General features: G+C 41.0%; 1 protein-coding gene across 1 annotated transcript in view; it reads left to right on the forward strand.

Moving 5' to 3' along the window:
• Positions 1 to 12,072, forward strand: part of LOC119719682 (partitioning defective 3 homolog) — a 70,460-nt gene that overhangs the window by 35,435 nt on the left and 22,953 nt on the right. Inside the window, exons 11-16 of the mRNA XM_038189177.1 lie at positions 477 to 677; positions 2,077 to 2,409; positions 2,738 to 2,869; positions 3,551 to 3,651; positions 4,394 to 4,496; positions 5,061 to 5,151. Of these exons, the coding sequence (XP_038045105.1) occupies positions 477 to 677; positions 2,077 to 2,409; positions 2,738 to 2,869; positions 3,551 to 3,651; positions 4,394 to 4,496; positions 5,061 to 5,151 (961 nt within the window). The remainder of the gene's footprint in view (positions 1 to 476; positions 678 to 2,076; positions 2,410 to 2,737; positions 2,870 to 3,550; positions 3,652 to 4,393; positions 4,497 to 5,060; positions 5,152 to 12,072) is intronic.

Raw genomic sequence — 12,072 nt, forward strand, 5'->3', positions numbered from 1 at the left:
TCCTCACAAGCTTGCTCAGAGAACACTGAGCATACAGTGCTTATAAAATGGTTTGAATGATGTGTTGGACCCGGTGTCATATGAAAAATCCGACTCCTATGAAAATCAGACCCCTTTTTCCCTATTATTGGTTAATCCCTCACACGTGACAGGTCACTCTCCCATAATGATCCTAAAAATAGCATATTATCGTACTTACGCATGCGCAATACTACTAATGAGTCCACATTTCATGGAGTCTGATATTCACGCTACACCGGCATTGAAATTGCTGGGAAGATGCCTCAGGGTCCGTAAAACACCTTGCCATCTGTTTTCTGGACAGATGTGCCAATCCCAGGAACTAATAGTCAAAATTTGTAGTGCAATCTGTCAAATTAATCGCTAATTTCAGAGTAAATCTTCAAAATGACGGCCTTGTTAATCTAACAGCTAGAATCAAAGGACCAAATTCCCCCCTCCCCCATTTATTTCAGCCTGAAGAAAAGAACACAGATGACCCGACCAACGCCAAGAACAAGCGAGTCCTGGTCTTCGACATCCCGCTGAACGACACTGGCTCGGCCGGGCTTGGGGTGAGCGTCAAGGGCAAGACATCTGGCAACGGGATGGAAGGGGAGTCCAAGGACCTGGGGATCTTCATCAAGAGTGTCATCCATGGAGGTGCAGCTTCCAAGGTAAACAATCACGTCGCTGAACATCCTGGAAAGAGTTTGTGGAGAAATCTGCCCTCATGGGCTGACTGCATCAGGGTGTCGTGATAGGGCTGTGCCGAATATCCGGATATCCGAATATTTAATCATTCTCGGAATATCCAAATAGCATTTCACTGGATGGAATATTCGAAAAAAAAATTGAACCGTCTAGAAAACTGTCTAGAAAAGATGCTAAAAAACTTTACCTCGATGTGAATTTTTTCGTGTAGTTTAAAGTGGTTTTATTTGCCAAATGCCACTTTTTTTGTGGATGGCTACTTTACACACATGATTTGCCAGCTTTCTTGTTGAGTATTAGCCTTAATTTGCATCTGTAAAATCTGTTAGGTTCAGCTAGCTCGAAGAAATATATCAATACACATGTGATTTTCATAAAACGTTTATATTTTACCTCAATGCCAATGTTCGAATATTCAAATTTGATCAAATCCAAGTTCCAATTATCGAATACTAAATTATTCGACAATGCACAGCACTATTCAGTTAACAACATCTGGTTGCTCTGCAATGTTGTACACTAAACAAATTATCCCTGATGCCGACATTGCGAAATTCCACCACACAAGATATTGATGATTAGTTACGCAACTACTGTAATTATTTGTGGTTTGAAATCGTGAATTGCAAATAATGGTTACACCCCTCCAGTCTGTCGTTTCAGAGTTGTTCCAAACCAAATGGTATCAGGACCGACTTATTATTTTTTTCCAGACAGGCAAACTTTTATGTATTATTTCATTGACCACAATTTGAAGTCGTTCCAAACAACTGCATGGTCAGTCTTTCTTTTGCCACCATTGCTCCTGAATAAGCCATTTGCGAGTTAAATTTGAATAAAATCTGGAACGCTGACTTAATCCAATGCTTTGCACGTGTTTACTTTGCATTCTCCCGACCAAAGAGACTGTTACTATGTCACATGATTCGGGGCAAGCCTTATGCTAGCAACCCCCAGCTCCGGCATGGTCTGGTGTCTTTGTGCCATTCTCACCCATTGTGAACGATATATTGGTACTGAGCGTCTCTTACGTAACTATGCAAGAGCTTGCCCCGAATCATGTGATTAGCAACAGCGTCTTTGGTCTGGAGAATTCACAGTTACAATGTGCCAATCATTCTGAGCAAGTCAGTGTACCAGACGTTTTTCAAATTTTAATCCCAAAGGGTATAGGTCACTCGCAAATGGCTTATTTAATTCAAATCTTCAGAATAATTTGGTGTGGCTGGATACTAAAACACCTGTCCATAATGGGTGTTGCTGAATCAAACTTGAAGTTGTTTTTGAAATTGGCAGTAAGGAGAGTCGAGAAAAGTTGTTTGATTGGAGATCATAACCACGTCTTTTCTATTTTGTTCATAGGATGGGCGACTGCGTCCCAACGACCAGCTTCTGTACATCAACGAAGAGTCCCTAGTCAGCATCTCCAACGGCGGAGCCATGGAGATCCTACGCCGCTCCATGTCCGGGGACAAGTCCCCCCGCGCCACCATCCGGCTTGTCGTGGCCCGTCGGGTGGATCCCGGCGAGACCACGCCCGACCGGCAGACCACGCCCGGCAGGGCGGAGTCTGTGGATGAAGAAGGGCGGCCTGAGAGTCCCGTGTCTGTGTCATCCCGGGCAATGGACATTGATATGGATGCCATGGATGAGCTGTTTAAGCATCCGGTCTTGAACAAGCTGAACGCATTAGAGGTACGTCAAATCAGGGACTTTAACCTTGTCTGAATCGGGTAGCTTCAACAGCCAGTTCTCAGTATATTTGTCAGAAAAATGTGAGGTAAAAGGGTTCAGAATAGGGTGCTGGCTTGGGTGACTTTCAGTGTTTTTTGGCCAGGCAACACCACCAAGGAAAACCTTAGCCATAAAATAACATTTCTAGTTTCGTACTTGTCCCTTTATTTCTGCCGTTGTCAAATCTTCACCGAAGCCCAGTACATATTAAGTGAAGAATAAACATTCATGGCAGTTGGAATGAAATCAAAGAAAGAAAATAAAAGAATTCCTTTTTTCTTTCCCCAAGAAATCGGAGTCTTCCAGGCATCCCGTGGGGCCAGGAGGTGACGGTTACGTGGAGGATGCTGGCCAGCTCTCCCCGACCATGCCTAAAGGTGGAGCTGAAGTCGTCATGATAGAAGATGCTGACATTGATGATGTAAGAACATCTCTCGTGGTTTTCCACTCATACCTGATAAAATAATTTAAAGGGAAGATATAACATTTGCAAACATCAAAAAACGAAATGATCAAATTATCACGAAATATCTTACTGGATTGTTAGGGAATGACAGTCTACAGCATCCTGTTAAGTTGTGGCTCCTGGTGTGCTGTCATTTTCAAGAAAAATTGTATTTATCCAATGCTGGTTGGCTGACCAGCGTTGGAGAAAACTGGCTTTTTTCAAAAAGTGCTCCTAATATTCATATTTAGTTTGTCTGCATTTTCTTTGCAATTGATTACACACCTGTGAAGAGGTATAATGCGGCTCGATTGATTCTCTGATCTTACAATTCCCCAAAGTCTATAAATTTTTCCTGCATCTACGAACCCAAAACGTCAGTTTAAAATGTTTTGTTATAACATACTAATCCTCCAAATCCATTTATTGAAACTTGCAGCAAAGGTAAATGTTGTACATTCCCTTTAAGTAGGTTGAAAGTGAAATCGCAACTTAACCACACATTTCACAGTGACACAAAGTGTGCAGTATATTCATGCTGTGTAGTAGATAGCAATTCGGGGATGATGTCTCAAGACCACGCAAACTGACGACCTACCCAATGTGCTAACCGTAACCATTCTCATGTGAAACCTCTTTTTCTGGTGGTATTTTCAGGCTATTGCTAAGATAGATGCCGCAGGCCCATCCTCTGCCAAGGCCCCCTCGCCACCTCAGTGGCTGGTGGATACGTGGGAGAAAGCCGAACAAGACAACGGGTAAGTCATGATCTTGAATTCTAAAGATTGTGGGTTCGAGTCCAGCCTGTTGGGATTGCAGCGTGTGTGTCCTTGGGCAAGACACTTTATAAGTAGTTGCTTCTCCCTACCCAGGAGTAAAGTGGTGAGGGCAGAGATGGTTATTGCAATATAATTTGCACAAAACTGGCAGCTTACTCTGCTCCGGGAATTGAGAAGGACATACGATGCTTTATTGGCCCATTGAGTAGGGGTAGCAATGAGGTAGCTCTCTAAGCACCATTGACCAAATTCATGAGCTGCTGTGCATTGAAATCTGCAAAGCGCAGAAAATATTCGCTTAGCGAAAGGGTTACCAGCAAGAGTCATGTAATTCATATTGCTTGTGACTGGTTCGCAGCTGATGTGTGCTTAGAATATAAATTCTCTAAGCGATATTTTCTGTAAATTGGAGAGAAGCAAGTAAGAGACAAAGTGCCTTGCGCAAAGATTAAATGTAGAAAGAATGTTGCAACCTGACGCCACTTTTTTCTTCATGTATCATCTCAATGAAGGTCAGTCATTTTACAAAAATTTTGATAAGACATGAATCTGGGACTGAGAAACATTTCCAATTTTGTTAGGAAATACCTAGAAAATGTTCTTGACTCTCCATAGACTTTGTGCACAACTGCTGAAGTGGCGTCTGGATACTACATTCTTTCCTTAAATTTGGTTAAGATCTCCAGTGACTTGCATCATTCAAATGATTCTTTCTTTTCAGTGAGCTGAGTCCTGTCGACGACCCTTACAATCAATTCCAACGCGATAGCTTTGCAAGACGGAGCTTTTCCGAGCGTCACAAGGGATCCCTTGACGCAAAAGAGGTATGAATTTTTTTTTTCACCCCTGCATTACTTTCATAACTTTGAATGCTAGAATGCCATTTACTATAATAGACTTGTGATTGACTTGTGATGGACTTGTGATGGACTTGTGATTGGCTTGTGATTGACTTGTGATTGACTTGTGAATGACTTGTGATGGACTTGTGATTGACTTGTGATTGACTTGTGATTGACTTGTGATGGACTTGTGATTGGCTTGTGATTGGCTTGTGATTGACTTGTGATTGGCTTGTGATTGACTTGTCATGGACTTGTCATGGACTTGTCATGGACTTGGGATTGACTTGGGATTGACTTGTGATTGACTTGTGAATGACTTGTGAATGACTTGTGAATGACTTGTGAATGACTTGTGATGGACTTGTGATGGACTTGTGATGGGCTTGTGATGGACTTGTGAATGACTTGTGAATGACTTGTGATTGACCTGTGATTGGCTTGTGATTGGCTTGTCATGGACTTGTGAATGACTTGTGATGGACTTGTGTTGGACTCCACGACAGCACTTATCTTACATACTTTACATTTTTTTGCCTTGAACAGATGGCTTGGTACAAGAGAAAGTATGGCAACGATCCACCCAAGGTAGCTCCCAAGACTGGCAAGAGCGCCAAGGGGGATCCTCAACAAAAAGGTAAGATTTTACAAGCTGACAAATAATTTTGTTAATTTATTTTCATTGATTGAAACACTGCCAGACTTTTTGAAAATCTACCAGAAGGTTTTGGAGTTAGAGACCCAAGGAAAGTGTCCTTAGCAGTGATTCAGAGGAGCTTAGATTTTGAATGATATGGATTGCCATGCACCGGTAGTTACTCAACAGTGACAGAAAGAAGGTTAAAATGACGTTCAAAACTTCACGCCAATAAGAATTTGAAGCAAATTTGACGTCAGGAACCATGCACTGCGAAATTTGCCTGAGTTGAAATGTGTTCAACTTCAGTGAATTCTTTCCGTGACATCACGAATTTGGGTCCGCGCTCGCATTTGCACGGAGTATAAAACGTTCTTTGGGTAAGCTTTTGAAAGCTGTTGCTGCCATTCCGTGTCCAAAATTAGAAATCAGGCATAAATGTAGCAACAACGCCCTCTATTTTCAAACATGGAGCAAGTATCTACCGTACCGGTACCATAATCATTCAAATTAGTTGACACACTGAGCGTGCTCAGTTGAAGGGCCGTAATCGCATGTAGCAAAATTGCTTGCAAGTGCGGTAGTCTGGCGGGGTCGTGTGCGTAGTATCCAGACTCCATTTTGAATGTGCTTGGCTCTGTCTTGCTTAAAGGAGCATTGCTGTGATCATTTAACTGTAATAGCGCCCTCTGTTGTTGTGTATGAGACAGCCCATCTCCAATATTGACTGCACTGACTGTTTGCATGCATTTTAAGTGCATCATCATGACGCGTGAAAGACTCTTCGTTCAGGGAAATTAAATTAAAGGAGTTGATTAAAAACAAAAAAATTACTGCACCGTCATTCCCCTTTGATTTGATACTAGTTTTAGACAAAATAAATTCCTTGACGTCATATCGAATTGGTTACTTACAGTTGAGTGGCAAGTGTAGTGAGCGATAAGTAATATTAACATTTCGCTTGTCTGCATGTGCTCAGTGCATTTTAGGCACCATGAAATGTGGTAAACACATTAAAGAGGTTGTGGAATGCTGAAAGTCGTTTTGCTTTTTATATTTTTTTATTGTAGAGTAGACCCGTATATATCATAATGACAAACTCCCATTCTTTTGTAATGTGCGTTTATATGTTAATAAAACTGAAATTCATCGAGTAATTTGTTGGTCGGCGAGCACATAATTGAAATCAACAGTCGTCGGGTTCTTCGTAAAATCAGAAAAATCGTGATGTAATAAACAGGACTCGTTTATTCTACGCTGCATAGGGAGTCCTGTTTATTACGTCACGATTTTCTAAGTTTTGTTTGTTGCCCCCACTGATGAGTTTTACACAAATTGCAGGTTCGGGTCGAAACAGGACCTGAAAAACAGCTCTCAAAAGTATCTTTTGTATTCATTTCATGACAGAAACAATAGTCGTTTTTATTTCATCACACCTTAGGCTACATATACCCGAAAAATGACGGAAATGTCTTCAAGCATTCCACAACCTCTTTAATAAACATCAGATATGTTTTTTTTTTGGGACTGCTGGGTTGCCCAGGTTTGTTTAGGCAAACCCTAACTCCCTAGGCATTTTTGCTGGGATGCAACCTCAATCCTGCAAAATCCTTCAACTGCCTCCATGTAAAAAGGTTATCTTTCTTATTTCTTATTTTTTGAATGTGGTCCTTGGAGGGGCGATCACTACCCCAATCAGGCACCTGGTGTGCTGTCATTTTCAAGAAAAGTGAAATTTTACGATCAACTTCCAACGCAGGTCGGCTGACCAGCGTTGGAAATAACTGGCAATTTTTCAAATACTGCCTTCAATGTACCGTATTAGTAAGTCCCGCATTTTCTTTGAAATTGATTAATCACCTATGAACTGGTACAAGCCAGCTAGACAGGTTCCCTGATCTTTCAATGCCGTTTCATCATGAGTTGGGTCAAGGAACCAGACTACGGTGAACACGATTGTTTTTCTTGTTTTTCCCGGCATCTAGGAACACAAACAAAACCTCAAACAAGTCAGTGTTACAATATACTAACCCCCAAATCCATCCATTTCTGAAACTTATAGCAAAAGCAAATGTTGTATATTCCCTTTAAGCCATTCTCTGTTAAAAAAATCTTTAAAAATTTAGATTAAAAAAAAAAAAAAAGGGGGTTTACCTCAATTCTTTATAAAAACAAGGTGAATTTAATAAAATGGCCAATAACAATGGGTTTACGTGAACATTCTTTTACATGAAGGAGGTTATTAGTTGCTGAGTTATTGTTTTGCCGTACTCTGGACCCCAGGTGCAATTTTATCCATTAATTTAATGACGGAGCTAGATGCATCAGTATTGTGGCACGGCATTTTGTACTGTTAACAGACAAGGTGTATTATTGCAAAGAAACGATGGTGGCAATTAGTACTGCTCATTGGAGCGTGAAGTTTACGTTGCCATGGTTACTGCGTCAAAAGGTGATGAAGTGTGTTTCCGAAGGCCTTGGGCAAATGACGTCATGTGACTAAATTAACATATACCGTACTATACCCGTTCATCTCTACAAGTTGGACCTAAAATACATGCATGACGCGCAGGACGGTTGTTTTTAAGTTGCTTTTCTTTGGTAAAAAAAATTAATTGGTGTTTATATTTTAGCATAAGTTATGCGTAAGAGTAGTTGATAATGTTGTGGAAGGATTACCGATAACAAAATAATGGACTTACTCATCATGAAGACTTTATAGCTGTCCATGTGAAAATACGGTTTTTAAATTTGTTTTCTTTATTTGGAGACAAAGAAATATTTCAAAATAACATTTTGGTAAAATTTGTAATATGGTTTGAATGATTTTCATGGTAAAAAAAAAAGCTCACCAAACAGTTGACTGGGGTAATTTTTGTCACAACATGTTTAAGCTGGTAGGTCTAATTTTCAAACTCTGTGTATTTTGAGAAGGTTGATATGTTTTTGCAGACTTTTATTTATCAACTCAAAAATTTGTTTAAGAAACGTCTTACTATTTCAACAGAGTAAGTTAACATCTTGTAAAAAAAAAAAAAAAATAACAAAAAATTTTGCTCCATTCTGACTCAAAAATCATGTACAGCGTGTCCCCAAAAAAATGTCCCTCTCATAGACCACAGAATAATTACCAAAATCAAGTTTTATACTCAATTAAGTTTACATATTTACAAAGCCCACTTAATTTTGTAGTTCCTGTGAAAATTTCAAAGGTCTCGCTTCATTGGTTTTGAATACACAGGCTTTTATGAAACAGCAGTGCTTTCCGGCCCATTCCAAGTTTGATAAAAAGAAATGCACACTACAGACATACCATACCTTATTCCATGCTTCACTCTTATTTCAATAACTGTGTTCTTGTTTTTGTTATTAAGTAACTAAAGGCAAGTTCATTTACTTTTTTTAAATGAAAACTAATCAAAGTTCAGTTCCACTGGTCGTGTTTGCTTTCACAGGGTGTGTTCCACTTATGGTTTGTTCTTCAATGTCCAGCTTGTAAACCTCTATTGTCCCCCTGCACGTCCTTCCACCTGCAAACTTGGAATGGGCTGAAAAGCACTGCTGTTACATAATAGACTGTGTATTCAAAACCAATGAAGCGAGACCAATGAAATTTTCACAGAAGTTACAAAATTAAATGGGCTTTCTTAATCTGAACACTAAATTGAGAATAATACTTGATTTTGGAATTAATTTAGCAGTCTATCAGAGGGACATTTTTTTGGGGACACACTGTATGTAAATAGCGCTAAGGATAAATTGTCAAATTTTGCACTGACAAAGTCGTACGAGCGAACCACTAATGAGAACCTAACGAATGATCCGTGGGTAATCAACGATCTTTTCACACTCCATCATGTCGATGTGATAGAATGAACAGTTTGCAGTTGCGAATGCTCTGCAGTCAATATTTCCATGATGTCACCGTGATGTGGTGTCGGTATTAGAAGGAAAACAAATGGTTTGGCGTCAAGGATGATTGAGCGTTTCTCCCATCAAAAATGACAGCACCCCAGCTGTGGGAATGGAGGATTCCTTGTTGCATTTATATACATGTACTAAGTAGCGGTGAGCGTTGGGTTTGCATCAGGTTTTTTTGTGTTTTCGTTGCCACTAGCAAAATAAGACCAAGGATAGTGAGTCAGTCCAGCGTGGTTGTCCATTCTCATTGTCTCTCATGGGTCAGGCTTTTTTTATTCCTGCTGTGAGCGAGCGTGGGTAGTCGTCAGACTGAGCCCGTGTCTATTGAAATTGGATCTTAATTATGCGTAACTCTGAAACGTGGCTCTTTTATTTGTCTTGGCTAAATTGCCGAGAGGTGGCGTTGGACTGTGGACGTGTCAAAAATGCCAACGTTCTGTTTGACAGCAAAGTTTCATTTGGAGGACAGCGTGCAATGCGTGTGAACATTTTGAGCGCTATCTTTTCTTGGAAGATAAGATTTTTTGGGGGTGACAGAGAGCCTATTGAAAGAAGTGCATTCAACACCGAAAAAAAAAAAAAACCTTAAAGAGAGCATTTCTTCATTGTATTCCAGACGATATTACGCAACTGTTTAAGAACGGTTTGGCGCTGAAACTTGAAAGGAAAAAAAAAAACCACTGTTTGTTTGAACAAGCAAACATAAACAAGTACCGAATCTGTTATGGTTGGATAGGTGGAAAGGACATCTGAACTGCAGTCAAGGAGAGATATGTTCCGCAATTGCTTGAACTCCTAATGTTTTGCCCGTGGTCTTTAAAATCTCATCTACAATCATACCCTGTCATATCCTGGGGAGGTGAACTGGCTCTGCTAATGAATTGACACCAGTTTCCTGCAGCTAATTCTGCTCTCCCGTCGAAACCTGCTGGAATACGTCGTCATTAGAGGAGGGAAAACAAGGCACACATGTTCCTGTCATTCTTGATAAAAGACGTCAACTAGTTTGGCCATAATGGTTCGTCGTGCCAGCAGGGCAAATTAAAAACCCAACCTGCCAAGACCCACGCATTAAACTCGATCATCGCTGACACTGCTCTCCACAACCCAAGTTCTGACCTAATACTCAGGAAGCGCCGTTTTTCATCCATCTCATAAAAACAAGGGCTGGCGTCAATTGATTGGACAGCACTCGTCGCCGTGGCAACGCAAGAATCCCCAGGGGAATCTCATCTGTTTAATCTTGGATGGGCAGTGTGATGAAAAGCTCTCGACAAAACCGCTAGCCGATCTTTTTCATTCCTTTTCTTTCTGCTGCTCTTTGTTGGATTTGTATTCACGAGGTATTGTGTTGTCACCTCACCTGAATCGCCCAAGGGGAGAAGTTAACACTTCCCTCCTACGCATCCGTAACACCCAGGAACGTCTTCCTCGCATTTCAAAGAGTTCCTGGAGATCCATTTCAAAGAGCCGTTGATAATAAAGATTGGCATTTAACTCGCAGAGCTAGGAAGATTTTCGCATAATGCAGTCGTAAATCGCGCAAATAAGATCCTCGCTTTGATGCTAAATCTGTCCACCTACACATATTCAGCATGGATTACTGTCGGCTAGGATTACCGTGCTTCTCAAAGCTCTTGATTTTGTACTGAATCCTTTTATTTTTTAACTTTAACTTGGGCCTGTAAGTTCTCTGCTTGACATATGCGGACACTCCAAACATGAGCACCCAAACGTAAGTGTCAGCTGCGCATTAATGCAGTTGACCAGTGGGACAGCGGTGTGAAAAAGAACACGCAAGAGAGGGGTACAAATCATCGGCGACGTTCCTTTGAAGAAATCCGACTTGTAGCTGCCCAAAAGTGTTCAGATAGGCACCTTTGAATTGCTGATTTCCAGCCATTGCTGTCTACCTTTCTGCTGTCTTGTTGACTCCAAACTCAAGTTGTTCTGAAGTGATCACCAAGGAAATTGGCCAAGCAGCTCGGAAGCTACTCTGCTTGAGCTATTACAGTGTGCAAAGCACAGGAGTGTTCTGATGAAATCGTTATCAATCAAATCATTCCTGATTTAATCATTATCGAATGTGTGTGGATGATCAACATTTTTTGTCGTTCTGCTCGGGAGTCTATTCCCTGTTCTCTTTGGACTCAACGTTACTGACGCTTTTCGGAATAAAATCTGCAGTGTGACTTAGCCCCGACTATAAAACTGCACGCTGAAATAATATTGTCATAAGGCTGCATTTATTACTTTGCTGTAAGACACTCCTGACTCAGTCTGTTGTCGTTATTCCCTGAGCTTTTTATTATTGAAGGAGATACTAGGTTGAATTTATTATTAATCTGATAATGGACCCACATCCTGTATTCATAATGCAGAGCCCTGAACTGCAGTGAAACACTTTAATGTGCCCGACACTTTATGAAAAAAAAGGCTCTATTTTTGTAAATAGAGTGCCAGCGTTCATGTTATTTCGGCCTTGATCGACGAACCTTTCCCCCCATTTGCTCGAGGCTCTCCTGCGCGTGTGAACGTCAATTCCAACCCTAATTACCCGCCGTCTGTCATGCGAACGCCGCGACTCATTTGTGAGGGATGTCCTTTCAGCTCCAGTCTGCTGGCACAGAGTCAAAAAGAGAAAGAATCCTGTTGAACTTCATTGGTTTGGATGGAGTGCTGCGTGGGGTTTCCATGACAACGATAATCTCACAGCGAAAAAAAAAAAAATCAACAGGTTCGGAGCACATTCAGGTGATGCATTTGTGCTGATAGCAATATTGGACTAGCCATTTTTATTTGGATCGAAGATGCAGCCTTGACGCGGCTGTCTCGCAGGGCACGTGTCACATTTTAATCAACGGATCCCATTAGAACGCTTACAAGTCTGTACTTTCCTCAACTACTCGAGACCAATCGGTGACGCTAACCAAACCAACACCGGTGATTCTAAGTGGACTAGAATCACACAGACAGATACACGGTTCTCGGTTTGCCGTG

The sequence above is a fragment of the Patiria miniata genome, unplaced genomic scaffold, assembly GCF_015706575.1.
Source record: "Patiria miniata isolate m_02_andy unplaced genomic scaffold, ASM1570657v1 HiC_scaffold_8, whole genome shotgun sequence".
NCBI lineage: Eukaryota > Metazoa > Echinodermata > Asteroidea > Valvatida > Asterinidae > Patiria > Patiria miniata.